This window comes from Diabrotica undecimpunctata, chromosome 5, assembly GCF_040954645.1.
Source record: "Diabrotica undecimpunctata isolate CICGRU chromosome 5, icDiaUnde3, whole genome shotgun sequence".
In the NCBI taxonomy this organism is placed as follows: domain Eukaryota; kingdom Metazoa; phylum Arthropoda; class Insecta; order Coleoptera; family Chrysomelidae; genus Diabrotica; species Diabrotica undecimpunctata.
Window position 1 is genome coordinate 145,481,661 of NC_092807.1, and position 27,479 is coordinate 145,509,139.

The window sequence follows — 27,479 nt, forward strand, 5'->3', positions numbered from 1 at the left end:
CGTTGTTCCCAATTTAAATTCTTCAACACATCTTCTAATGCAAGAGTAAATAATTTCGGAGAAATATTATCTTCCTGTCTAACTCCTCTTTTTATTCTTATTTTGCTTTGCATTAGACCTTCTGCTACGTTTATTTGCATAGCTGCATTGTCGTATAAGTATTACAGGAGTATTCTATATCTAGAATCAATCCTTGCGTTATTCATTCCTTCTAATACGTCCTAGAGTTCTGTGGAATCAAATACCTTATTGTAATACACAAATGCCAAATGAAGAGGTTCATTGTATTCGTTACACTTTTCGATAAGTGTCCGTATTGTCTCTAGGTGTTCTATAGTACTATAATCTTGCAAAATCAAAAACAAGCAAAATCCTGCTTGTTCAGTAGGCTGGTACGGCCTAAAATACTTTTAAAACTTCAGTCAAAAGAAAATAATTTTTGTTGTATGTGAGCTAAAAACAAAATAATTTTTTATGGAAGGGCTAGTTATATAACTATTTTATGTGATTTTTTATAAGAGGACTTATTTTTAAAGTGGCGTATACTTTTTTGAAGAGCTGTTATGGTAGCCCAAGAAATTTTTCTTTATAAACCTACACGCGCATGGCGCTTTTAGAAATATCTTTTTAACTTTAGTACCTAGAGGAAATGGAATTCTGACACTATCTGCAACATTATTGAGACCGTTCGCCAAAAAAGTACAATCTATTATGGAACAAATATTTTTTAGATTTCTGCTGCTTTTATCGTGTAAGAAGCAGAATCACTGTTATCTACTAGAAGCTTAGGCAGTAAATAAAAATTAATCAAACAATCATTAATAAACCTAGGGATGGTCGTACCGTTTGTTTTCAGCATTCATTTCACATTTAATTATGAAATTTGTAATGTTCCTTTAACATTAGTTGTTTTGTCAACTTAAAACCAAATGAGAGAATCACTAATGCCTTCCTTAATTAGTTTAATAATGTAGATTCGTAATTTCTATGCACGCAGATTTTTCTTCAAATCGCTTGAAAATATATACATAATACATAACTTAGTGCGTAATTCAATGTCATTATTATTACCCTAACCGGTTTCGTGGGTGTGCTCAAGGAGCTCAGAGTTTCATACATTTTATTCCGTTTGGTCCTGTCATAAAATTATCTCTAAAATCTGCTTGAAATTCGCCTAGCTTATCTTCCACAAAATTTAGTCTGTATCTTAGCACCCTGGACAGTATTTTATAACAATGTAGCATTTTTTTCTCTCTGTATCTATATCATAAAAATTTCCTAAAAGATTTTTTGATAAACATAGCTGTACTTTCTTCCGTGGGTGTGTTAATTTTTGCTCTGAAAATTCAGACTCTTAACATTATTGCCACAAATCGATCCATTACTCCTGTAATGATTCTTTCCCTAGTTAAAGTTCTCCTATTCTAACTTGGCTACACCGCACTGATGACAACCTCTCTCTCTTTCTTCAGTTTTGACCTAAGGAGGGAGTGTAGTGGTCATCGTGATGTCATGTATTGTCGCTCTTTTGCATATGCCTGTAATTTGTTCGATCATTCTTGTGATCATTCTTGGATCTTCCTCGTGATATTCGGCCTTCTACCTTTCCTTGGATAATAAGTCTTTCCATGTTTTCTGTGTCTGCTCTTATAACGTATATGCCCATCAATAACGTAAGCGTCCCGTAAAATTTTCCACCGATTTCTACCTTGAGCTGCATGCATCAAATTTGTGGTGGTTTCGATATGCCTCCTGACTTGGTCACTATTCAAGAATCATAACACGGAATTCTTAACATTCTCTAACCGAATATTTCAGTAGCGTCTATCGTTCCTCTTTCTGCTTGTCGTAGGGTCCAAGATTCAAATCTGTATGTCAGTATTGGAAATATTAAGCAATTGCCCTACACCTTGTATACATATTTATATAACTGATATAATATCGTTCATTACTAATTTCAGTTTGAACTATGGTGGGGTTCTGAAAAAGAACCGGAAGCTGGTACAATGATCGACTGGTGCGAATTTAATAAATACCTTGACTTGGAGTACACCTTTACAGAAGCCATTAAAGACGCGTCAATAGATGACACTCTTAAAGGAGTCGATCAGCAAAATAATACCTATAAAGAATAGATTACGAAACTTTTATTTTGAATGTCTTTATACCAAAACAAATATTATTTATTAAATAAAGATTGGAATATAATTTATTCCTTTTTGCATGTTGTGTTTTCTTTAACATCTTTACACGCTTTAAGTGGATCTGACATAGCGGTACCTTCCATATCCGGTTTTTTCTTGGATTGCACATTCGCTACCAATAATCTTAATTTGGCAATTGCTTTACCCGGTAATAATCTCTAAAAATAATAAAAAGCATTAGACTAATAATTTAGCTTACTATCTAAAGAGTATTTCTCCATATTTATAATAATTATATTACAACTATTGTAATATTTTTATTTTGAATCTTTTTATCAATTTTGAGAAAAGTAGTCACGCAAAAAATTTCAGAAATCATGTTTTTTTTAGTATCGTTTACATTAGTAAACTACAATAGACTATACATTATACGAACGATGTAGTAAATTTTCGAAACCTCAAAATTACCAGAGCTTATTGTTTACATAATAACCAAAATTCACAATTTGAAAACGGAATCATGAGGAAACCACAAAACAAGTAATAACAGCTCGAGTGTGTTTCCTATTATGTCATTGCGAGACTAAATACTCTGAAAAGTTCGAATATCATTCTCGAAGCTGAATCAGCTTCTCCTGTTTGAAAAAGCTTGAGACAACAAGATTTCACCGGTTGCAATCCAGCCATGGCGTTGGTATTATGAGTGAGTGAAACCGTCTATTTTGTCGAATGATACGAATATTATTGTAACTACAAATAAAAAAAAAGTATTCCAAAGTCTATCCCGGAAGGGAATTAGCAAAACACCAACTGTAATTTACCTAGAACAGCTCCTATACGTTCAGTGGTCAGTATATTTACTTACTTATTTACTTGAATTTCATATTTCGATTTCTATTGTTATAGCAATTTAAATTTTGGATTATATGACTGTAGATAAAGAGACTTCGATATAATTACAGAATAATGGGACCGAAAATATATATAAAGAAATTACAACTGTTGAGAATTAGTCTTATAAATTTATTTGTAGCGTGAAGTAAATAAATTGTGTTCTTAGTGTTAAAACACTGAAAAGGAATTAAAATAAGTGTTAGAAGAGTGCAAATTAAATTAAAATAAAACATTGTGTTTTTAGGAAAAAATACCATGATTTTTCTCCTGAAAAACTTGAAATAAAGATTTTAATTCGTAGCTTATCGCAATCTTCTAAAATAATATAACAAGATAATTTATATAATATTAATTGGATCTGTTACTTTGTAACAAAAAATATGAATTTATTAATAGGAATGAAAATTTAAAATTACCTTTGGACAGCAAACTGAACAATTGTTAATTTGATGGCATCGAAAAACGTTAAAATAGTTGCCTAATTCACTTAATCGTTGCTTAGTAGCATGGTCTCTGGAATCAACAATCCATCTGTAGCTATTCAATAATGCAGCAGGCCCCAAAAAATCGTTAGGCGCTTTGGAATGTCCATGCCACCAATATTCGGGGCATGATGTAGAACAACAAGCACAAAGAATGCATTCAACCAGACCTAGCTACAAAGATACTTTTTAAATAAGTATAGTGAGCAGATTCTGTAACTTACCATATCTTGCCTGTCTTTAACACTTTGGCTAAATTGCATGTTTTTTTCTTCAGGTGGATGTCTTATTAAATATGGTTTTATTCGATTATGCTGCTCAATGAATTTTTTAAAATCTACCACTAAGTCTTTAATTACATACATATGAGGAAGGGGATAAACTTTTGTTACACCTCTGGGATTGATTTTTCTAGAAACAAAAACGAACAGGAAGTTACAACATTATAATATTTAAATCTCTGTACTATCTGAACACACAAACGTACTCCATTAAATTATATATAATCTACAATGTGAGCCAAATGTAGAGACGCTTGCATTGTTTCAGAAACAGCTAATGAATAATTATGAAATCTTTTTGAAGGGATTGTGTAACAATCCCAGATACTGTTAATAGTAAATTTAACATTTAATATTTGGATAATTTATTTCTGAAACTGTTATATTTAAGTATAGAAAGTGCTACATGTAGTACTGCAATAGTTAGGTAATCTAAAACTCAAAGTATATAGTTATCCCTTCGAAAACACAAAACAAAAAAAAACAAATTTCCCTATATTATTGGAAAAACGGAAGATCTGACAACAACGCAAATACCATATGAAGTTAGAGTAGACCATATTACAACTTCTATAAAATAAATTACATACTTATCATGTTAGCCGCTTTTGAAGCAATTCAAGTGTTTCATACATTTGCCTCACATTGTACGTGTACAGTCAGTAGTACGTATATTTCAATACTTTCAAGTGCAAGTGAATAAACAATATATCGTTGGTCTAGCCCAAATAGGTGCTAAGTGAAAAGCATCTAATTCTCGTAATTGTAAAAAAGTTTACTATATAATATCAATTAAAATAAGTTTTATTTTAAGCGATTTATTTGTTTTTGGTAAAGTTTACATAACTGATTAATAATACAATTACAGTAATACAGAGTTAAAAAAAATGAAAGAAAACTCAGCTGGTTTGAAAAAAAACATATTTCAGAACATAAGTTCCACTTAACTCATAAGTATGTGTTTTTTATGTTACTAATGTAACTTAAATGTAGTATCTTAAGAAATATTTCGTGTAAACTTAGCTTTAAGAAATATGACAGAAGTAGAAGGAATGGTTCCCGCCAAGCGTCAAAATGAGAGGTTAGCTTGGTTCCTTATCTTATGTATAAGCTTAGATTGTAGTCAGTTTTGTATTTTACAATTTATTAATAAAGTACCAAACGCTAATTTAGAGCGTTTATTTGTTTTCTGCTCCTCGGTCACAACACTAAATAAGAAAACATTAGAATTACACCATGTAAAATTAAAATACAAATGTTCAAACAAGAAACACCAAAATCTCTTTTAAAATAATAGCATTATGGATGAGTCCTCCCTGTGTAATAATTACTAACTGCGTTGAATCTGATGTCGATGGAAGACTAATAGTGAAATCTGTGCACTCTTCGGGAATAATTTTTTTGTTGAGTAAATAAACAAGGTCTTTCATCTTATTTTTATCAAAAATAGGAATGCAACTGAGATATTTAGATTTAAGCTGAATAGCAGTCCAATTCTTATGTCCAGCTGATTCGTCTTCTGCTTTGTGTAATATCAAGTTGCAAAAAAATTTCTGATGATATATCGTATTTATATTGAATTGTGAATGCTTTTTCCTTTTGAAATAGTAATTTGATCTTAGCCATCCAATTACTTATATGGTAATAACTTTATATGGTCTAGCATACACATCTTAGCAGTTTAAAATCAATAGACACCACTCGCGAGTATTATAAATATGTTTATGTGCCTGAGTCCTTTCGATTGCAGAGTGCATTGAATCCGGTTTCAGGTACGAATGACCTGATTTCATAAATTAAGTCGATAATTTGATTATTATCAATTGTATTGAAGGCATAGAGCATTGCTGTGGTAATGTTTTTAGTTATGTTTTGGCAGTTTTGACGCCGCAGGTGTCAGAAAAGGAAGCTACGTGGTTTACACTTTTGGGGAGGTTAGCAAATATTTAAGCTGACATGACCCAATCTCAGAACTATCTTTCCTACCATGAGTTTCATCCCAGACATATCAATAACCTTAGATAGATTCATCATAAATTGCAAAATTGTAAACATTTAGATGGTTTTTTCCCAACAAAAATAGTAATTATATCTAAGAATCACCAACCAATGGTACGAGTAGAATAGCTGAAGATCGAACGATATTGATCTTAATGTTTTTCCACCTCGGCTGGCGTTGTTTTTTGTCCACTCATATGTTTCCAACATATCCAAATGTTTTTGATATTCTTGTCTTGAGGAATCTTTTTCTTTGGACTCTTATAGGTTACACTCCAAGCATTGATCTTTTTTTTTATTCAAAATCATGAAAAATACTTTGGTACACAAACTGTGAGACCGGTCCTACATTACATTACATTACCAAAAGCGCAAAAGTCTTGATATAATCGGTATCTGATGGAAATAATTTAAATCTACATTTAGATAGGTTTTAGTTTAATCACGCCTGCAGTAATACGGCTCAATTCCTGGAAATGAATTAATATGCTCTTTAACTTACTGCAGGTGTATCTCAGCAGTTGCATTGTGGGATTTGCTATTGTATATGTTTATTACATTACTTGACATTACTAGATAGAATGCCAGACGTGAATTTGACAGATGATTAATTATTTCCTGATATTTTAATGTTAAACTGGTAAAATTATGTGTTCAAGTTAAGTTTGTTAAATTAATAAATTCGATTAAATTTTAAAATTTTTTATCCAGTCACATTAGTGGCGTGCAACTCGCAACTACGTACCTGTAAAATATATATGTTTTATAAGTTTTTGTGATAAACATAATATTTTTTTTTATTTTACAATGTTACACGTCATTATACCTTTTATTTAAATGTAAAAAACAACGAAAATAAATAATTATTGTATAGTATTTGTAAAGTCAGTTGAAACACCCAGAAAACTGGTTGCGGACAAACATTAAAAGAATAATATCATATTACCAGACATGGGCGCATCATTTATTTTTATATTCAAATTTAGATTAATGAAGAACAGAATAAGGACAATTTTAATTTATTTAAAACTGTCGTAAAGTACATAAGTGTATAAAAAAGTTTTTAACATGTCATATTTAGCAACAAAAATAATTTATATATAAGCAATAGGCCATATTGACAGTATAATGATTTTAAACAGTTACTTCGTAAAATAATAAACATTTTAGCTGTACAGCACTGGCATGAATCAACAGCGTTTCTTATCTATACACCATCGCCGTCGGCTGAAAGTGAACCTCCAAGTAGTTTGTTAAATATTGGTGATTTTGAATAACATATCAATGTCCAATATTTATTTGATGGGATGTATCTTTCATTCTCTCTTTCTTCTATCTCTTTCCTACGAAGTACGGGGATTGTTCAAATACGTTTGAAATATTGACGCGTGTTATTTATACTTTAACTTGATTACTGGTAAATGTAATATTGAACTGCCCTTATAAATCTCGTCGGAGTGAAATGTTTCAACTGACTTTATAAATACTATACATATATTGTGTACCAAAAGAATTTTTTTGTACACCACTGACATTCCGGAAACAAGATCCTCCATTGTTACTCGCTACTTTGGACGCAAGTATTTATTCATAGATTCCATCCTTATTATCAAAGAATATAGACGAATCTATATTCTTTGTTATTATATTATATTGATGGACTTGAACATATGATGTTACCTGTTTAACATTAAAATATCGGAGATAACCTATATCCACGTTAATCACCTGTCACATTTACGTCGGACATTGTAGCAAAGAATATAGACGCATCTATGCTTGATGAATCACTGAAGTATGAAAATAAATTTAAACGAATGATTTCCTCTAAAATTTGAAATACCTCTATTTTCCAGAAAAAAATTTGATTCCTAATTTCCAGTACTTAATAGACATCTATAGACTTTAATCGCTTTGCTAAAATTATATTGGTTTAAGTTATTTCCGTTATATTAACGGTTCTATTCGGTTAAAAGGAAGTTTATTCGTAAAAGTAAAAAACCTTGGGTCACATTCTAAAGTGTATAAAATTCAAATTAAGTATTAAAAATATCAACAATAAAAAAATAGAATAGAAGAGATCGTAAGCGCAAACAATCTTGGATATAAAGAAAAAGTTTAGGGTTTGATCAAATTGAATATATATCATAGATATTTACTTTAAACATGCCAGTCCATTAACACCATCAATATTCATTCCACAAGAACCGCAAATTCCTTCTCTGCAGGATTTTCTAAAAGTTAAAGATGGGTCCTGCTCAGTCTTAATTTTATTAAGAGCATCCAGTACAGTCGGTCTGCAACTAATTAAAAAGTACCTTATTAAAAATAGTTCTTAACAAATATTTTTTGTTTTTATTACGGTTAAATACTAACATAAACGTACAGTATTCGCCAAAATAAACAATACCGAAATTTCAACGGCTTTGGTTTCAACAGAATGGTGTAACGTGCCATACATCTATACGCTCCCTAGCCTTAAGTCAACTTTACACTACATGATTTATCATGTGACTTGTCATATGATTTGGTCACACAGTCAAATTTCCATGTTTACACTGATTTTGTTATAAGCACTGTCATGCGGCTCGTCATAGCTTGTCACAGGAGAATAGGACGGTACCTATTCCGCATGATAAAATCATATGATTTTCGGCAATAATACCGGTAACACCAACATATTTAAATATCGCGCCTTATTCTTATGTCAATTCAGCGACACCCCCACCAAGAGACAACATCTTTTATTAATTAAATAATTTTTTTTTGTTGCATTGATATTGAGCCTATTGTCTGATCTGTGCTATTGTGTCGTATTTTTCTTTTATTATTTATTTAGTTTATTTCATTCTTAGTTTAGTGTTTTTTAGTCATCTTAGTCATAATTTTAGTTTAGTTTATTTATTAATTATTTTTAATTTGGTATAATATCAACACTAAATTTAACATACCCCGTCCACTATTTCTTCCTAAGAACCACCTGCGAGCCCAAAGGCGTCTGATCTTTTCTTCTTACTATTAGATGTAGGTACGCAGTTGTTGCCGGCATATTATTATTAAAAATCCGGAAGCCAATGCAAGCAAAGATTTATTTTCCATTACAATAGTTTAAAAATCTAATGGTTGTTACCTATACTGTGTCTAATATCTCTATGACCATAAACAAAAAAAATCAATAAAATCTCATTGTCACTCATGTCATAACTTATCATTCAGTGTAAACACGATTTTTTAAAACATCATAGAAACGAGGAATAACAAATCTCATATGATATTGTCGTATGATAAAATCATGTAGTGTAAAGTCGACTTTACTTCACGAACATTTTGAAAATAGAATCATTTCTCGTCGAACAGACTTCAAGTACCCAGCTCATTCACCTGATCTGACAACAGCTGATATTTGGGCTATGCTGAAGGAATCAATATTTACGTCAGAAGTTCCACCAGTAGATTTTGGAGAACTACGACAAAAGATAATAGCTTGCTTTCAACAATTGCATCAACCACTCTTTATAAATACGTTGGATGATCTTTAAAATCTTTATAAAGCTTGTTTGTGCCACAGTGGTGCACACTTTAAACATGTAAATATGTAAATTAAAAAATAAATACATTGTTCACTTTCGGTAGGTACTATTACTGTTTATTTTGGTGAATACTGTATATGAAAGTTCTATAATATCGATCACATAGTAATGCTGTACGTTAGCAATGAGTAACGAGCAGATTTTGTAATAAGAATATCGTGCAATTATGGTTCTGTTCTCTGTTGTGACTTTATTTTCTGTATTTAAAGACATTTTACGTTTCAAGTGCTATATTTTCTGGGAACAAACCACAAATGTTATGTTAGTGTATCTATAGTTGCCTACCTAAAAGGGTTAGGACTAGATTAGATTAGGATTCTGCAAGGGAACTAATAATGTTATAAAGTATGTGTTAAAACTAGAATAAATATATTCTAATAAATAGTGACTTTATTTATTCACAAACCCAACCTAAACCCAGAAAATATAGTATTTGAAATAGAACAGCATTATACATTTTTTATAGAAATCATGGAATATCGAGAAAAATATATTCCATTATATAAATAACGGCAAGAAATTACAAAAAGAAGAGCGAAATATGAAACAGTCAGACCCTTGTAAGAACTGAAGAAAAACTTAAGTCCTGGAAAGAATACGTTATGAACATGTTTAACCACGAACAACCACAGCGACCCCTACCATGCCAATGATATCAATGAAAGAAATCCTGGCATTGTCATCACTAAAGAAAACATGTCGGTCTAGGACTCTAGGTATTACAGAAAGACAATATGTCGGTCCTGTTACAGCAGAAAGATGGTAAAGCCGTACAATCTGATAAGGTACATGCCGAAACTCTAAAGCTCCTGGGCCCTGATTCTATTTCATTTCGATGTCGAAATTTAAAAGCGACTACGCCATGACAGTCGCAATCGCTAGCGATTCTCATTCATTTCGATTGTAGTTAAAACTGGGGATATTTACTTTATCATTTTGACGCTGCTGAAAATTTGGGTTGGCCCTGTTGTTTATTGGCTGCACTACGCTTGTTGAATGTTTGTTTTGTTTACGTTACGTGAACGTCTTTTTTTTCTTGTTTGAGTTGTTAAATCATAAATAGTGGCCATTCTCAATTATATTTTGAATTGAAAGAAAAGATGGCAAGAAAAAAAAAGGCGATGTGGGAGATCCTTAAGTTATAACCACTAAGATTTTACTTAGTGGTTATATTCTAATATATTTTTAAATTTACTGCAGCTTAGTAATACTAACCCTAAACATTTTGGGTATCCTAGAGGCATAAACATCTTCTTCCAAATATGGTTCTAATACCCTTATTAAATAATTTGCAGCTTGTTTATTAAGCCGGAATTGCTGCCTAAATTGAGCATCACTTAGTGAAAAAGAATTTTGGGTATCCCGTAACATTCTTCTTATCCTCCGTTATGAGCGTCGGATATCTATCCTCTCTAATTCCTCCAAAACTAGCAAATGTCCGTAAAACACAGCCATATTAATACTTTTTGCCTCAGTTTTCCTTGCAAGGATCAAAACACCGCCTACCTAAACTGAACCTAAGTTCACTTCTCCCAGTCCAGTCAGTCATGTCAGATTAATTTCGACTCGAAATTAAATTTCAACCACTTTCTTGAAGTTGAAATTAATTTCGATAAATCGAAATTTAGTGACGTCGTTTGGTTAGTTCAGCTGAAATCCACAAGGTTCGCAAAGTCGCATTTTGACGTCGCCATATTAATTTCGACATGTTTTGAGTCGAAATCTCAATTAGAATCAGGGTCCTGATGTATGAAGACGGTTCGAAGTTAAGCCTTTTGACAGATTTATTCAACACCATTTACAAAACTGGAAAAATATCTTCAGCTTATCTAAAATCAAGTTTCGTCATCTTACAGAAAAAAAGCAAATGCACCTAAATGTAACGATTACTTACCGCCTGATAAGATTAATAGATATGTACTTTTGTTTTCTAGAGTAGCACCAAAGAATATAGACACATATGCATCTATATTCTTTGGTAGCACTTTCGAGTGTAGTTGAGTGTAGGCTACACTGGCTAGTATCAAACAAAGATCATGGCTGTGTCACTAAGCAAAGGAAGGTTCTAGTGTAGTTAACCTTTGATATACGGTTTAAGTCAGGTGATTGTACAACTTGTTTATGTTTTACTCAAACTTGGTTGGCCAAACCCGGTTGGACGATACTGCGCAAGACGAGTGTAGGTAGTCACCCTCTCACAAGCAGGTGCAGATTTATCTACACTGGTGTTACACTTTTTTTGCTACACTTTTCAATGGAACAGAGTGGTGTACCATTACACCTTGGAAATGACCAACTTAGTGTAGCACTTCTACACTTTTTTAGAACTAGTGCTAGACCATAAAACAAAGGAACAGACCTAATGTTTCAGTATATACAAGAAATGCGAGCAGCAATTGGACGACGACCAATTCGGCCTTAGAAGCGGAGTGGGATCTAGTGAGGATCTATTTCACTCAATATACTTTCACAGAGTATTTAACATGAATGTGAAAATATACGACTACTTTATAAACTATCACAAAGCTTTTGATTGTGATTGCGTTCGACACCAGAAACTAACAGAAATAGAAATACTCAGAGGAAACGGTATAGATGGGGATGACTTACGAATCATCACAGAACTAATGACGAATCATGTACATGTGAGTTCATTTTAACAGGGTTGGAGAAATAAACGTTAGACTTACTCTCAATCTATTTTACTCAAGAAAATTTCCAATAATTTTCGATGTGTAATAAAGCTGATGACAGACACCAATATAGCAATAGAGCATAAATATGGGTCATTGTAACCACATCCGCCTTTATAACTACATTCGCATACTATCAGATGTAAGTACTAATTATATACTCTATACTCTCTTAAACTAGGTTTAGGATTAGGTACAATTTGTAATTTTTCCGGCCGTCGAAGGTTTAATAAATAGATTGTAAGTTTATTTCTCCAACTCCATTACAGAACTTTATTCACATTAGATAGCTTAAGTAAGTCATAACAAAAAGGTGTACGACAGGAATGTATATTGTCCCTACTTCTGGTTAATCTGTACTCGGAAAAGATCTTAACAAACATCTCTTAAAGGTAATAGTGCAGTTTTGACAAGAACAATATACACCGAAATTCTAAACGGAATGCACTGCAAGAACAAGGAACTGATACCAACGATCAAAGAGCGTAAACTAACATACATTGAACATGTAATGAGGCAAGACAAATACGAATTAATTTGGTTGATCATAGGAGGGAAAATTCAGGCGAAAAAGTTTGTAAGAAGAAGACAATATTGTTGGCTCAAGGATTTATGACATTGGCTCAACAAAATATCGACCGAGATCTTTAGAGGTGTTGTTTTGCACGCAGCTGTAACCAGTTGGATCGTCAACCTTCCTGAAAGGATATGGCACAGTAAGAAGAAGAGCTACCCACAAAGCTCTTTTTCGATACAAGTATTTACAAAAAATCATCGAGTTTCATAAAAATATTTACCTATATAGTACCACATACATTACTATTTAAATGCATGAACATTGTTGGTTTCGCTAAACATTGATGATTTCCGCCATGATGATTGAAATTTTAAATGATCTTCAAACTCTGTTGAACGTATTAAACAATGAATACAATGAAAAGGGCTTAACTATCAACGCAAAGAAAACGAAATGTGTGTATGATCGTCGAAAATATCTCTGGATAATGAAAGTGAAGAATCTAAATATGTTAGACGCGTTCGAAACGTTGTGTTAGCGTTGCATACTGAAAATCCCGTGGACAGCTAACATATCCAATATAGAATCCATATACAAATAACCAGAATTGATTAACACCATTAACACGGAAAGGTCCACTATTTCAGTCATATGATCGCTTACTTATGTGGTTAAATATTTAGGACAGTTCTGGAAGAAAATAACTGTCCTGGCTGCATAACATTAGATATTGGACAGGTCGAACCGTCGATGAATAGCTTCATGTAACTACCGACCGAGAAGTATTCCAGTATGATGATAGTCAGTCAGTGCTTGTAGAAGCAGTTTACAATATCAATGATTTACAACTTAAACAAGGAGAACGATTTATTAAATTGAACTCTAGCTATAAAAGCTTATGGCCACCGTAAGAGCCTTCTACTTTTGTATATAAAAAAGTGCATGTCTTAACTCATCTCCAAAATGTATATCACGTAAAAACGGTATAAACCTTTAAATATCTAGTCTTTAAGATCAATAATATATTGTTTTGTAGTTGGTTTATTTTCGGGATCATAATTTGGGTGTAAAAAAGGTATGTATTAACCCATGAGTAAAAATATATATCAAAAAAACTGTAGAAACCGTTTAATACGTACTCGTTAAGATCGATGGTATATGGCTTCATCGCTGGTTTACAACCTTCCTTTTCAGGATCATAACGATAAACCTTAAAGGTTTTAAGCAATGGTTGTTTCTTGGCTGCTGCCTCTTTAGCTGGTTGTTTTTTAACCTCAGTATTTGCTTTAGTCGTTAAAAACCTGGAATGAAGAATTGGTAGAAAGGTGCATTGCACAAGACATTTTTTTAAAATCGTTTTTAAAATTTGCATTTTAAAAGTGACATATATTTCAATAATTTTTTATTTTAATATTGTGTCAAAAAACAGTTAACAGAAAAGTCCATGGTACATTGCATAGATAAAGAATATATATTACGTACATTGTAATAAATAGCAATATGAAATAATTTTAGCACGAATAATAGAAGTTTTATTTTATTTTGGATATACGTGATTGTATACCTCCAACGGCTCTATTTCAAATAATTGACAATCAGAAAAGAAGAGGAATATAACATCGTTGCCAAATTTAAGAAGAGTATTTATTTTATTCTAATTAAGTAGTTATTTATTAACAAAGAGTTATAGGTTTTTTAATATTGTATTTAATATAAAAAATATTAATTTTTCTTATAAATAGAATCACACTTAGGCATTGTTACTTTTGTTTATTATGACAGAATCCAATCCTTCATATTTGTTGTTCCGTGCAAATTGGCAACGTGTCTTTTGCTTTGAACGTAGGTAGGTAAAGTTACTGTTGTTTTTTTAGATCTTAAATAAATCTTAAAAATTGGCTGTAATTTTAAGCCATCCTTATTTTAATTTATTAGGAAATAGTGTTTAGTGATCTTGGTAATAAATATTTATAAGTAGTTAAAGTGATTTATTATATTTTGTAGTGAAAATATCTGATGTCCGTAAGTTAGGTTATGCTTAGTTGTTTTACTTTATTATTTAACTTTTTAGATTAATCTACAATGGGTCGTGTAATTCGTGCACAACGTAAAGGTGCGGGATCTGTATTCAAGTCCCACACAAAAAAGAGGAAAGGAGCACCCAAACTACGTTATTTAGATTTCTCAGAAAGACATGGTTACATTAAGGGTGTTGTAAAAGATATCATACATGACCCTGGCCGTGGTGCTCCATTGGCAGTAGTACATTTCAGAGATCCCTACAAGTTCCAAACCAGGAAGGAATTATTTATTGCTCCTGAAGGAATGTATACTGGACAATTTTTGTACTGTGGAAAAAAAGCTAACCTCCAAATTGGTGAGTAAAGTGTAGATTTTAATTTAAAATGTTAGTGTTTCCAAGTTTTAAATTCATAAATAATTTAGCCTACTAATACTTTTCAATAAGTTGTTCAAAAGTTTGTTATAAATTTTCATATTTTTCATAACAAAACACCAGATGTTTTGTCATCTTTATATTCTTTCCAATTGTTTTTTCTACTTTATAATAAAGAGCATACTTTTCAGTTTATGTATATACTGGCAAATAGACTATTCACACCTTGAGACAGTATAAAATCTAGTTTTGTGTACATATGATGATTTCTAATTATACCTACATCTGATATATTATTTGATGTTATTTAGAGGCTCTTTCTGAAGACTTTTTCATTAGTTTGTTTATTTTCAACATTATTTTACAGTGTGTTAACATTAATTTTACTTTTAGGAAATGTATTGCCTGTAGGAACTATGCCTGAAGGTACCATTGTATGCAATTTAGAAGAAAAAACTGGTGACCGTGGTCGGTTAGCTCGTGCATCTGGAAACTATGCTACTGTAATTGCCCATAATCACGATACAAAGAAAACCAGAGTTAAGTTGCCCTCTGGAGCCAAGAAAGTTATTCCATCAAACAATAGGGCTATGGTTGGTAAGTTAAATAATTTTTTGTTCAATGATTGTACCATTAGAAATAAAGTTATGTTTTTGTTAATAAAGGGTCTTCTAACTAGAACCTATATACTTTTGACAGTTGGCAATGGCCATATTGCTGATGGCTATCATCAATAAATTGTGAAGACAGCTTTTGGTTAACCTTTTAAATTCTTAATTGATCCAAGAAGCACCAAATAAAAGTGCATCAAGTGAACCCTTGATTCATCCTTGAATAGTACCATAAATTAAGTTAACATACTTAAAAATTTATATATCTAATGATGATTTCTAATATACCTACATCTGATATATTCTTGATGTATAATTAGAGGCTCTTTCTGATGAAATACATTCCTATTAACTATTGTCATATACTAGTTTATCATTTATTGAAATCAAATATTTTTTCAGGTATTGTTGCTGGAGGTGGTCGTATTGACAAACCAATCTTGAAAGCAGGTCGTGCTTACCACAAATACAAAGTTAAACGTAACTGCTGGCCTAAGGTACGTGGTGTTGCTATGAACCCTGTTGAACATCCTCACGGAGGTGGTAACCATCAACACATTGGTAAAGCATCCACAGTTAAAAGAGGAACATCTGCTGGTCGTAAAGTTGGTCTTATCGCTGCTAGGAGAACTGGTAGGATTAGGGGAGGCAAAGTTGATGCCAAGAAAGAAGATTAGGCTATATGAGTTAAAGTTTTTTGTACAATCTGTATCAGTGTATTTCTTGTGGATTATATTTATATTTAGATATTCTAAATTCATTGGAAATATATTGATTTCATGTTTTTTGTGTTTTGTTTTAAATCCTTAAAACCAAATGCTGATTTTGCTATCATTAATGAAAAATAACAAATATCATCTGGAGTTCTAGAGAATTGGTACAAAAGTAATTGGATAATTACCAATTAAAAAAGCTGATATCTTTAGGAGTTACATTAGCTAGAAACTCATAAAAAATGTAGTTAGTTTCAAAAGGTGAGTTTTAATTTGTTAATAAACTGTATGTGAACATTTTTTATTAAATATTGGCTATGAGCATGTATGCTTAGGTGTATAATAATTTCTAGCCATTCCCAGTCAAAATTAAACAAAATAGCAAAAACTATTTACTAGACAGTTGGGACAAGGATCAGTAAACTGAGTATATCATATGCAGCAAGTACATGTGATTCCTTGTGACACATAGGTCCACAGCAAATTGCTTGTGTCAAATGCATAAGGCACACTGCACCTTAAGAAAACACAGATAGTGATGGTGGTTAAATCACACACTGGCCACTTGAAATATACTCAAGACCACCAAACATTGTTAAAAAAGTAAAAACTACTTCTAGAGAACTATGACCACAGAAAATTGCATTAGTTTAAATAAAAATAAGGAATCACATAATTTAACATGAATGTCGAGAGGAGGCATTTGAAAACATTGAGTATTAGATACGAGGGAATGCAGTGTGACCCCTCAAAACAGTAACAACATTCAAGGAAATAGATTTGAATCATTGATGACAGTTCTGACAATTGGCACAGGCTTTAATACCAGAACATGAAATATTGTTCAGAAGCTATTTTCTTGTGGTATTTTAATATTATTTATCATTTAAAATATGTTATTTTGATTTCCAACTCAGAAATTGTTCTCAAAATACAAACTTAACACATGTGGTTTTACTGGATAATACAAAAAAATCTAATAATTTAATTTTATCTACCTATTTTGTATTGAAAATTCAGATCTACACAGAAAGAATTTTATTGTGGGTATGGGCCTTCAACAGGAGGAAGTGAGAAAGGCATATTTAAAACTGTATAGTAGAGATGTGTAGTTCACCATCGAAATAGTTCAAATGAACTATTCTTTCAACTGAACTAATTGAACTAGTTCATTAATTTTCATATAACTAGTTCACTGCAAACGATTTGCATTATAAATTGTGTCTCAACTTCTAAAGAAGAAAATAATGAATGAATGAGATAATACATTTATTATTTTGTGAATGGGATGGACTGACTAGTTTAATAAAAGAAATGCCGATTAGCCTTAGATAACAGATAATAATTCTTATGAATGTGACAATAACATAAACAGTCTTATCTTAATGGCATAATGGTTCGGATCTTATGCCCATGCATTGGCTTGGACGTTGCCATGCTTTGTTGTTTCTCATATTGTAATTTTGAAATAAAAATTTCTAGTTGTGGTTAAAATGATTGATGCATTTACATAAAATATAATTTTATGTAAAAGTGAGAATGAAAATGTGTTTGTTATTTAATGTTCCTAGAAAATCCACTGATTTTTTTTTGTAAAGGTTCTTTTAGAAATAACCTAATTATAGATACCTATGAGTTTAAATATATGTTAATATAAAAATAAATCATACGTGAACCATATTTATATTTAAAACGGTTAATAAAAAACAAATCTTAATAATTTTTTGCAAATAAAAAAATGTTATTTGCAAAATATTTGAGAAATAAATTTAAAACATTTAAACCTCAACATACGATCGAAAGAAATGGTTCCGAACCCAAACTACTTGTACGGTAGTGAAAGATTAAAACCAACTAACTGCTTTGAGTAGAGATTGAATTCGGAAGGTAGTATAGGTTCTCACAGCTTACGTTGACCTCGCGAGACTTCAAAACAGAAATGTATCCCAGGTGTGAGTAGAGGGAAGATACAGCTGAACACTTTGTGAGCTAACGCGAGGAAGCAATGGTTCCACTCTCAGCAAACAACCCTCAAGAGGTAGTGACAGAGAGCAAGCTTGAATGGTTTGCCGGTTTTATCAAGCAGACTGGGCGTTTAAAATTGAGGCCCGGTAGTAACGTCGAATAGGGATAAATATGTCTAAACGTCACTGATAGGGCAAGGACAATGGATCCAAGACCTGCGTCCAGTCGCTGAAGAGACCTTTAGCAAAAAAGGGTATCAAGGGACGACCTAAGAAGCCCTGTGCGTATCTTCCCTGTCAGATCTTGGTGTCCGCAAAACCTGATCAGCCAACCCTTTCTTGTCATATGTCAATGCCATTATGATTTCTACTAGTAAAATATTTTGATAGTATCCCCTTGCCTTATTCATTGTAGTGCAAATACTGTTTTTATGCCACTGAGTTTTTTGTCCTCTGTCCTACAACTAAACGCAAAATCGGAATTCACCTCTAGTTAGCTTTAAGACAACCAGCTGCCGTCGTTCAATACTAGTTTTGGTCCGTCCTGGGGTTCTTGATGGATGTCTAGTAACTCCACACGGTGTAGAAAGGGTACAGTACCTACACAAGATTCGACCTTGCCTAATAGTTCCTTTATCACAGTCGTTATGTAAAGTATAATTGCGTATCCATAAACTACATTAAAAATGAAATACGGTTTGTAACAAATAGCTTTATTTAATAAATAAATAATATGTATAAATAGATATTCTAATCATATTTTAGGTACTCTTGGTCCCAATTCGAAGCTCTTTGTAAGAGGTAAACTGACATCTTTTAATTCAATAATTACCTGAAAATTAAATAACTATTAGAATTGTGTGAAAGTGCGAATTTTTAAAAATATCGACGTATGATGACAATCATAAAATAGTTTTCAAACGTTAGTGCAGTTTATCAATAAACCTAGTGGAATTGGACTTGTAAATATATATTTCTGACATTAATGATTATTGATTGAAGACTTTGTCAACATCGTTATGCGAGTAAAAACGACGGGTTATATGAGTAAACAAATCTAACAACATATGCTATAATTATCATTACATTATATTATTTTTAGCATTTAAGTAAAAAATTGGCAAATTTTTTATTCGGAATATTGTACACGAATTTTTTGGAAGATAATTTTAGCGACAGAAAAAGATTTCGAAAGTAAAATAAACGATTTGTTGCGTAATTGTTGTTTGAAAGTGGCTTTCATACAAATTTCGCATTATTCGTCGATAATAAAAAATAAACATCTTTGTTCCTGTTGTTTCTGAACAGTGGCGACTGGTGAAGGAAAGCTACGGGGTGCACCCTCATTTAGAAAATGATATACAAACAATTAATTATATTTAATATTTCTATATTCACACTTTTCTGTTGAACTTTATTCCAGTAAAATATATTTACCTAACCGAACTAAATTTTACAATATTTACATTTGTTTTAATCCTCCGCACTATATTCGGGGCTTATTTCACAACGCTCGATAAAGGAATGAGGTTACCATGGAAACTACAAGCAATAACTAGAATCTTTTCGAAACACAAAACTTAGCTGATTCTATAAGTGTTCAGAAAGCAGCCTCGAGATAAAACTTAACATTCTATTGGTCATATACGCATTTTTTCTAATTCTCTGTTCAGAATAACAGTGTTAAAGCAAGTGATCAACAAACGAATTAAAAGGCACATTACAAACACGATGGCATTTTTTATGTAGAGCGATTCAAACTGTACTTGAAAATGGAGACATCAATATCCTGGAATGTTTTGAAAATATTGAGTCCAGAAATCCTAAAATATATAACACGGGGACCACAGTCCAAGCCCCACGATTTCTTCAATTGGTTTAATGATCCTACATTCCAGTACTGGTCAAAGGGTACGATATTTTTGGTACCTTTCGTATTTCTTTATACTTTCATTTTCTGTTTTCTTCGCCTATATTTACTTTGTTTATTTTCTCATTTAATAAGGGTTCAATGTTGGTCCAAGTGTATAATCCAATTGCGGTCCAGGGTCAATTCCAGGCGTAATCGAAGTATAATCCAAGTATATTCCAATCTGATACAGAGTTAATTCCTAAGTTAGTACTAAGTCAATTCAAAGTTGATTTCAAAGTTAAGTACCAAGTCTATTTCCGGTGATATCTCTTTCTTTTACAAAATACGAACTTTGTGAAATTACATTATATTATGATGATATTGACGGTTTTGAAAAAAAAATAGTTGTTAACATCAGAAAGCTTACCCTCTGTAACGGAATATATGCAAACATCGAGAGGACTGAAGAGACGGGTATGAAATAAAGGGAATTTGAATTTTCTGCAAAGAAACTTGACAATATTATATTTCAAATTAAGGATCGTTTGTTTTTAAAACCAGTCTATCTGTTTTAAAGATAAAATTATGAACATTATAGAAATAAACTACCTTTAGGAGTCTACACAGCTTTTCCAATCGTTGAAAAATATGCTGAAATTGGAATTGACGTTATTTTACTCGCGGCCAGAAATAACACAAGAAAACTTACGTGGAATCGGTTGCATACGTACTTTAAAATTTAATAGTGTCATAATGGTTTGGATTCAACATTTTGTGAAATAAATAGTTTTGATTATATTAATAACGATGCCAGTGATAACTGCAGAAACTGATATATGTTTCTCTATTCTACTCTCTAAGACTTTTCTAACGAATACAATGTCGGAAGAAAGACTGATGGCGCTTCGCTTGGCATGTTGTCCATCGAAAAAACTTTAGTTGAAGAAATTTCTAACTTCAACGAAAAGGTTGTGAAAGGGTTTACTTTCGATAAAAACAGAAGGATTGAGTTTTATTTTAAAAAGCAGGCTTTTCATTTTTTGCCTATTTTGGCATTTTTCACCTAGGTATTTATTTTTTGTATTCTCTAATCGGCGCCCCCTAAACAAATTTATCATGAGCCGCCATTGTTTCTAAAGTATTTAAAACTAAGTTTGTTTCCAATCAAAAAATCAAAGTCTTAGCACAAAAAATGATGGGTGGTATAAATATAGTTTTTATTTTAGTTAGAGATAATTTGTCCTCTAATTTAATGATTACTCATTGTTTAATTTACAGATAAATTATTATCTAATATAAATTATTATTATAATGGATAATCACCCAACTTTGCCTGTTTTTTATTCTTAGATTCACGTACGAAAATCCGTCTGGAATAAAATGAGTAAGCTCTTAAGTCGTATCAAATATATTTTTTCCTTTAGAAAGTCATTACGATGTGTGTGTTAATGTGTGCTTGCTAAGATGTTACATAAACAATTCCAGACCCAGTCTATAAACCCCGAAAACAATGAACATGTATCATTAAAGAAATATGTTAAAAGTGCCTCAGTTAGCAACCAATAGTCGTACCTGGCCCAAAATTTCGTTTTTAATCACTTTCTCTTCAATAACAGATACTTCCAAATATTTTTCATTGAGCTCGTCCTGAGAGACTAAAAATTCGAGCTTCTTATCAAAAGCTGGTTCTCTACATCCTTTCATTACCTGTAAAAATGTGACACAAAGTTAGAACTGATTGTAATTACTAAAATTAGATAAAGTTTTTTTAAAATGTAGTACAAATAAATTGGTCTGGTAATTTACCTTTTGTGTCAATCTTGTTACCCTATTGTTCAGAATGAAATGAACAAGATCCAAGACAGCAATATTAAAATGCGAATTATAGTTGATAATTATGACATCGTTTTTTTAGATAACAAATAATTTATGTAGCATATGTTTCAATGTTAATTTGCTGTATGTTAAGCCAGTTTTATTTTGTTCTTTTCATCCAACTTCATTCTTAATTTTTATTCTTTATTCTCAAAGAGATAGAACAATAATTTTAAGAATCATTCTGAAACCATATTTATGATCATACCACTACAAACCAGTCGAAACCAGTTGACAAGTGACCTCTTCCGAAATAGAGGCACATTTAGAAATTATTGGAGATTTCAAAGACATGGCAGAATGATCGAATGACAGAAAACCACTAGGGTGAATTAGTGTCAAAAAACGATAGACCACTTTAATGTAGGAAAATAAAAAAAAACATATTCAATGTCATGAGTGGTGGTGGTGTGGTATTGAATGAATAAAGTACCCTTCTCGGTTCTTAGTAATAAAAACTCCTAACGAAATATATTTTAAGAGTATTTTGCGTTTTAATACGAGGGAATAAAACCCTAGCATTGGACCGTGGATTTACTCATATGCGCCAGAAAATAAACGCCAGTCGTATGTTTAAGTGTTCCAAAAGGAATCCGGTATATATGCTTTTTGTCGAAGTCTTTCCAAAAAGATGGTCATGTATCAATACTTTTTCGACATAATTAAAGAAATATTATTACTGATTCTTCTTCAAGTTCCGCTCCTATCGGAGATTGGAAATCATTCTGGCAATTATAATTTTGTTGGTTACGCGCCTGAATAGTTCAATTGAACTGCATCCAAACCATTCACGGAGATTGCGTAGCCACGAGATTTTACGTATTCCTACGCTTCTTCTGCCTTTGATTTTATCCTGTATTATATTCCTTAGTAGTTCGTATTTTTCACCTCTCATGATGTGCCAAAAGTATTCAAATTTCCTGATTTTTATGGAATTTAAAACTTCGCATTGTTTTCCTAGTTGTTCGAGAACTTGTTCGTTTGTTTTGCGATCCATCCATGATATTTTCAAAATACGTCGATAACACCACATTTCGAATGCTTCTAGGTTTTTAATGTAGGATTTTTTAAGTGTCCAAGGTTCAACCCCATACAAAAGGGTAGAGAAAATAGAACATCGAAGCATTCTTATTCGGAGCGATATATTGATATTGCGATTACAAAAAAGTTTTCTCATTCTATTAAAAGTTAACGGTGCAATTTCAATGCGGCATCTTATTTCTTTTGTCTGATCAGTATCTTCTGTAATCCATGCTCCAAGGTATTTGTACGAAGATATTTGTTCAATTTCTGTATTATCTAGTACTAGCTTTGATGTTTTGTGCTTTTGTAAATATCATGAACTTGGTTTTCTTCAAATTTATTTTTAGTCCATAATCGTTGCAATATATATTTAGTTGTTCAGCAAGGTGTTGCAGTTCTTCTAGTGTTCCTGCCAGAAAGAAGGTGTCGTCAACGTCAGCATATCTTATGTTATTAAGTGGCTCACCGTTTATTATAAGGCCCTCACTGACCTCGGCAAACGCTAATTCTGAGATGGCTTCACTGTATAAATTAAATACCAAGGGTGATAAAATACATCCTTGGCGGACCCCACGGCGAATCTGGATATCCTCGGTCAGTTCATTTTCAACTTTCACTTTTGCTGTTTGGTGCCAACAGAGGTTACATATGATTCTAATGTCTCTACTGTCTATGTTTTTATTTAATAAAATTTCTTTAAGCCGATTATGCTGCACTCTGTCAAATGCCTTTTTAAAATCAATGAAACAGGCATATACTTCCTGATTTATATCTAAGCATCTCTGCGAAAGAACACTTACTGCAAACAGTGCATCTCGTGTTCCCAGTCCTTTCCCAAATCCCATTTGTGTATTATTTATGCTTTCATCCAAGTTCTTATAATGTATTCTATTGTGAATTACTTTTAAAAAAAATTTCAAGACATGACTCATTAAGGCTATGGTGCGATGTTCATTGCACTCCTTTGCATTGGCTTTTTTGGGTAGCAGTATGAATGTTGATTGGAGCCATTCTTTAGGTATTATACCTGTTCTATACTTACATGGTATTGAATAGATCCAAAAGAAGATCAATAGATTCAGTATTCACAAATTTGAGTAATTCGATAGGAACTTCATCAGGCCCGGGAGATTTACCACCTTTAGCTTGTTTCATTGCATATTCAATTTGTTCTCGTGTAATGTGAGGCCCAGTAGGTATCATCCTTAAATTCTTTTGGTGCTTCTGTTCTCTCTTTGTCTTCAAAAAGTTGTGCTATATATTGTGTCCATCTCTGCATTTTTTGGTTTATATCTGTTATAAGTGCACCACTTTCATCTCTTAGTTGCCTAGTTTGAAATGTTTTTCTCATTCCTGTTAATTCTCTAATTCTTTTATGCATGTTAAAAAAGTCATATTTTTTTTCAATTTCTGCTAGTTCTTGGCACTGCTCATGTAACATTCTCTCCTTAGCTTCTTTTATTCTCTTTTTAATTAATCGATCAGTTTCATTATATTTAATTGGATTTTTTGTTTTGAATGATTTTCTTTCATTCATTAATAGTAGTATTTCTTCGGTCATCCAGTCTTTATGTTTTCTTTTCTTTGGTTTTAAGTTTTCATTTGCTGTTTTAATTATTGCTACTTTTATATTTTCCCATTTCTGATCAATCTTATAACTACTTTTATTCAGTTCTTGGGCATTATGTAGATTTTCAGTAAGATTTTGCAGTTTATTCCTTTGTTTGTAGTTCCCTTAATCTGTTAATATCAATTCTACTTTGTGTGGGTTTTTTAACCAGTTTCAATTTGGTTCGTAATGTCACTACTATGGGGTTATGGTTTGAACCGATGTCTGCTCCAGGGTGAGTTTTGGCAGACAGTATAGAATTACGAAATCTTTGTCTAATGAGGACAAAGTCAATTTGATTTCGGATTATTCTATTCGTTGTATCACCGAGAGATTTCCATGTATACAATCTTCTTTTTGGTAGCTTAAAAAGTGTATTAGCTATTATAAATTCTTCCGTCTGGCAAAATTGTATCAAATAGTCACCACGTTCATTTCTATTTCCTAGACCATATTCCCCCACATACCCATCCACTCTTACCTGGCCAACTTTGGCATTGAAGTCGCCCATTACTATTGCAGTGTGATGTTTCTTCATTGATTTTAAGACTTGTTCCAATCATGGTAAAATAGTTCGATATCGTCGTCATCTTTATCTGCCGTAGGAGCATAAACTTGAATAAAATTTACTATACTTTTTTTAGACTGAAGTTGTATTGATAAGATCCTATCAGAATAAGAAGTAAAACTTCTCACAGAATAATTGACCTTTTTTGCAACTAAGATAGGAACACCATAGCGATGATTGACCTCGTTGTTACCTGAATAATACATGGTTCCATTATTTGTAATTTGTTTGCCTGAACCTGGCCACTGTACGTCACTTATACCTAAAACATCAATTTGGAGGTTTTCCATTTCAAGCAGTACGTTCGCTAATTTACCACTTGCGTATAGACTTCTGACATTCTAGGCTATTTTCAATGTCTTAAGTGCACAGGGATTTCTCTGGTTTACGACCTGGGAGGCCCTGTGATCTACAGTTATTCCTCCCCTGTTATTACTGATTAGAATACAATTTGTTTGCCGCAAGTAATCGCTGAACTTTGAAAAGGTAACACCAAACGACCAATCATCTTCTATCAAGAGAATGCAAGTTTGCATTCATCACATTTCATCGTATACAGCTTACAAGACAATCGTTTTTTTGACGACAACTTATTCTGAACGAATGAGTCAGGTTTGAGTAATTTCAAAATTGCAAAATCTTCGTTGAGAATATTTCGAAAAATAATACTTTCTAAAGGCTATCGATTATTTTATTCCAGCTTGATATGGAAAATACAAAAGACGCCATTCGTTGTTCCAAAAATATTCTAAACAAATCAAACAACGGCAATAAAACGTTTCATTTCGTGGAGTTTTGAGATTTTGGTGATATGTAATAACAATAGGCTATTATGGTTGGTTTCTTTGTTATTTGTATTATTTAATATACAAAACATAATCCCATAAGTTTATAGGTTACGCTGTGCTACTGTGAACGCTACGAATGAAAGGGTTAGTTTATTTTGCCCCTGCACTAAAAAACGTTGGAATTTAAAATAAATTAATGGAACCTACTTTTTTTGAGTCCATTATTCCAATAATAGCAATCTCTTTATTCGCCCCGAAGTACTGGATGTTGTTCGTTGTTTAAGATTTCCTTAATGTGTACATATCTTTTAAAATAGTATTATAATCGTTCATATACGTATATTAGGTGCCTAAAAATTACCTTAGTTTTCCTTTTCGTTGCTTTGCATCGTTCTGGCAGCAAATATAGTTTAACATAAATATCCTTGTCTTCTGTAGGATCCTCAAAACATAAATTACTAAAAAATAATAAATTTTTATAGATATGTTTTTGGTGGTTTTTATTATTTTTACCTTACTCTGTGAACTACTACTATAAGTCTTTGTCGTTGCAAACTGTATCTCATGGTTAAATTTACATCACCATAACATTCTTGTGACAGTCTGAAAATACAAAAAAAATGCTCAGTAGCACTATAATAGTTATTTTAAAAACGATGGGTTTGTACCCATGTCATAATAAACTAATAATTTATAAATAAATAAGCATTTAATAAACCACAATTTTCATTAAACGCGTGTTATACACTACTCAACAATTGAAGTGGATAATTTTAAAATTCCTAAAATTAACATATAAAACTATTTTTAAAATAATTGCCTGTACTATACTCTATGTATATGCTATATTTATTGCCAATATTTTTTTTCCCTATTCTTATCGGCCCTTATCTCGTACAAAGAGAGACATGTTGTTGCAAACATGAATATATCATTCGTATAAAAGTGCTTGTATTGGCTTTACCAGTTGTCAATAAGTCAAGAAATCTATTTATGACAAAAACATTATGCCGCAAAGACGTTTAGAACTAATGCAGCTCTCGAGCAATTAGTTCGTTGGATCCACAAGACATAACTCAACAAGAGGTTGCTATGAGGCTAAATGTGTCGCAAAGTGTAATACGTCGTGCATAGAATCGGTATGTAGCAACTGGATCTGCAACATACAGGCATAGAGGAGGAAGAGAACGATCTACAACTCGTCGGCAAGACCGTTTTTTAGTTCTGACGGCAAGAAGAAACCCAACATTCACGGCTTCCAAAATTAACAGTATCTTCGGGCATGCTACTGGACCAGCGATTTCCAGTCAAACTGTCAGAAGACGGTTATATGCATCCAATTTAAGGGCTAGACGGCGCGCTACCCATCCACGACTAACCAGGGAGCAGCGTACATGCAGATATCGCTGGTCGATGGAACAGTATCAGTGGAATTTCGAAAATTGGAGGAATTGTCTCTTTACTGACGAATCCAGATTTCGT

The 27,479-nt window shown here is 32.3% G+C and overlaps 4 protein-coding genes across 7 annotated transcripts in view; 2 read left to right on the plus strand and 2 right to left on the minus strand.

Moving 5' to 3' along the window:
• Positions 1 to 2,224, plus strand: part of LOC140441940 (EF-hand domain-containing family member C2-like) — a 79,999-nt gene extending 77,775 nt beyond the window's left edge. For both annotated transcript variants that reach the window (XM_072532950.1, XM_072532949.1), the window contains exon 13: positions 1,962 to 2,224. In XM_072532950.1, coding sequence (XP_072389051.1) covers positions 1,962 to 2,135 — 174 coding nt within the window. In that variant the 3' untranslated portion in view covers positions 2,136 to 2,224. The remainder of the gene's footprint in view (positions 1 to 1,961) is intronic.
• On the minus strand, positions 2,137 to 14,008 carry LOC140441943 (succinate dehydrogenase [ubiquinone] iron-sulfur subunit-like). Its single transcript, XM_072532953.1, has 5 exons — positions 13,739 to 14,008; positions 7,959 to 8,102; positions 3,745 to 3,931; positions 3,455 to 3,694; positions 2,137 to 2,362 (listed from the first exon to the last, which is right to left on the minus strand). Exons 1-5 carry the CDS (start codon positions 13,969 to 13,971, stop codon positions 2,210 to 2,212), a joined length of 957 nt encoding a protein of 318 aa, XP_072389054.1. The 5' UTR covers positions 13,972 to 14,008; the 3' UTR covers positions 2,137 to 2,209.
• Positions 14,009 to 14,416: 408 nt separating this feature from the next.
• Positions 14,417 to 16,389, plus strand: RpL8 (ribosomal protein L8). The gene is made up of 4 exons (XM_072532955.1): positions 14,417 to 14,556; positions 14,671 to 14,976; positions 15,388 to 15,591; positions 16,008 to 16,389. Exons 2-4 carry the CDS (start codon positions 14,682 to 14,684, stop codon positions 16,280 to 16,282), a joined length of 774 nt encoding a protein of 257 aa, XP_072389056.1. The 5' UTR covers positions 14,417 to 14,556; positions 14,671 to 14,681; the 3' UTR covers positions 16,283 to 16,389.
• Positions 16,390 to 18,979: 2,590 nt separating this feature from the next.
• LOC140441947 (extended synaptotagmin-2-like) overlaps positions 18,980 to 27,479 on the minus strand; it is a 79,246-nt gene continuing 70,746 nt past the window's right edge. For all 3 annotated transcript variants that reach the window (XM_072532957.1, XM_072532958.1, XM_072532956.1), the window contains 4 exons: positions 26,511 to 26,600; positions 26,359 to 26,455; positions 21,707 to 21,841; positions 18,980 to 19,114 (listed from right to left, as the gene is read on the minus strand). In XM_072532957.1, coding sequence (XP_072389058.1) covers positions 19,037 to 19,114; positions 21,707 to 21,841; positions 26,359 to 26,455; positions 26,511 to 26,600 — 400 coding nt within the window. In that variant the 3' untranslated portion in view covers positions 18,980 to 19,036. The remainder of the gene's footprint in view (positions 19,115 to 21,706; positions 21,842 to 26,358; positions 26,456 to 26,510; positions 26,601 to 27,479) is intronic.

Excerpts from the sequence above, each read along its gene's own strand:
- LOC140441943 (XM_072532953.1), bottom strand. The coding sequence starts at position 13,971 with ATGCAAATTTTAAAAACGATTTTAAAAAAATGTCTTGTGCAATGCACC. Across the intron at positions 8,103-13,738 it reads TATACCATCGATCTTAACGA|TTGCAGACCGACTGTACTGG; the intron begins GTACGTATTAAA and ends CTTTTTAATTAG. Across the intron at positions 2,363-3,454 it reads GTTCAGTTTGCTGTCCAAAG|AGATTATTACCGGGTAAAGC; the intron begins GTAATTTTAAAT and ends TATTATTTTTAG.
- RpL8 (XM_072532955.1), top strand. The coding sequence starts at position 14,682 with ATGGGTCGTGTAATTCGTGCACAACGTAAAGGTGCGGGATCTGTATTC. Across the intron at positions 14,977-15,387 it reads AAAAGCTAACCTCCAAATTG|GAAATGTATTGCCTGTAGGA; the intron begins GTGAGTAAAGTG and ends TTTTACTTTTAG. Across the intron at positions 15,592-16,007 it reads AAACAATAGGGCTATGGTTG|GTATTGTTGCTGGAGGTGGT; the intron begins GTAAGTTAAATA and ends ATATTTTTTCAG.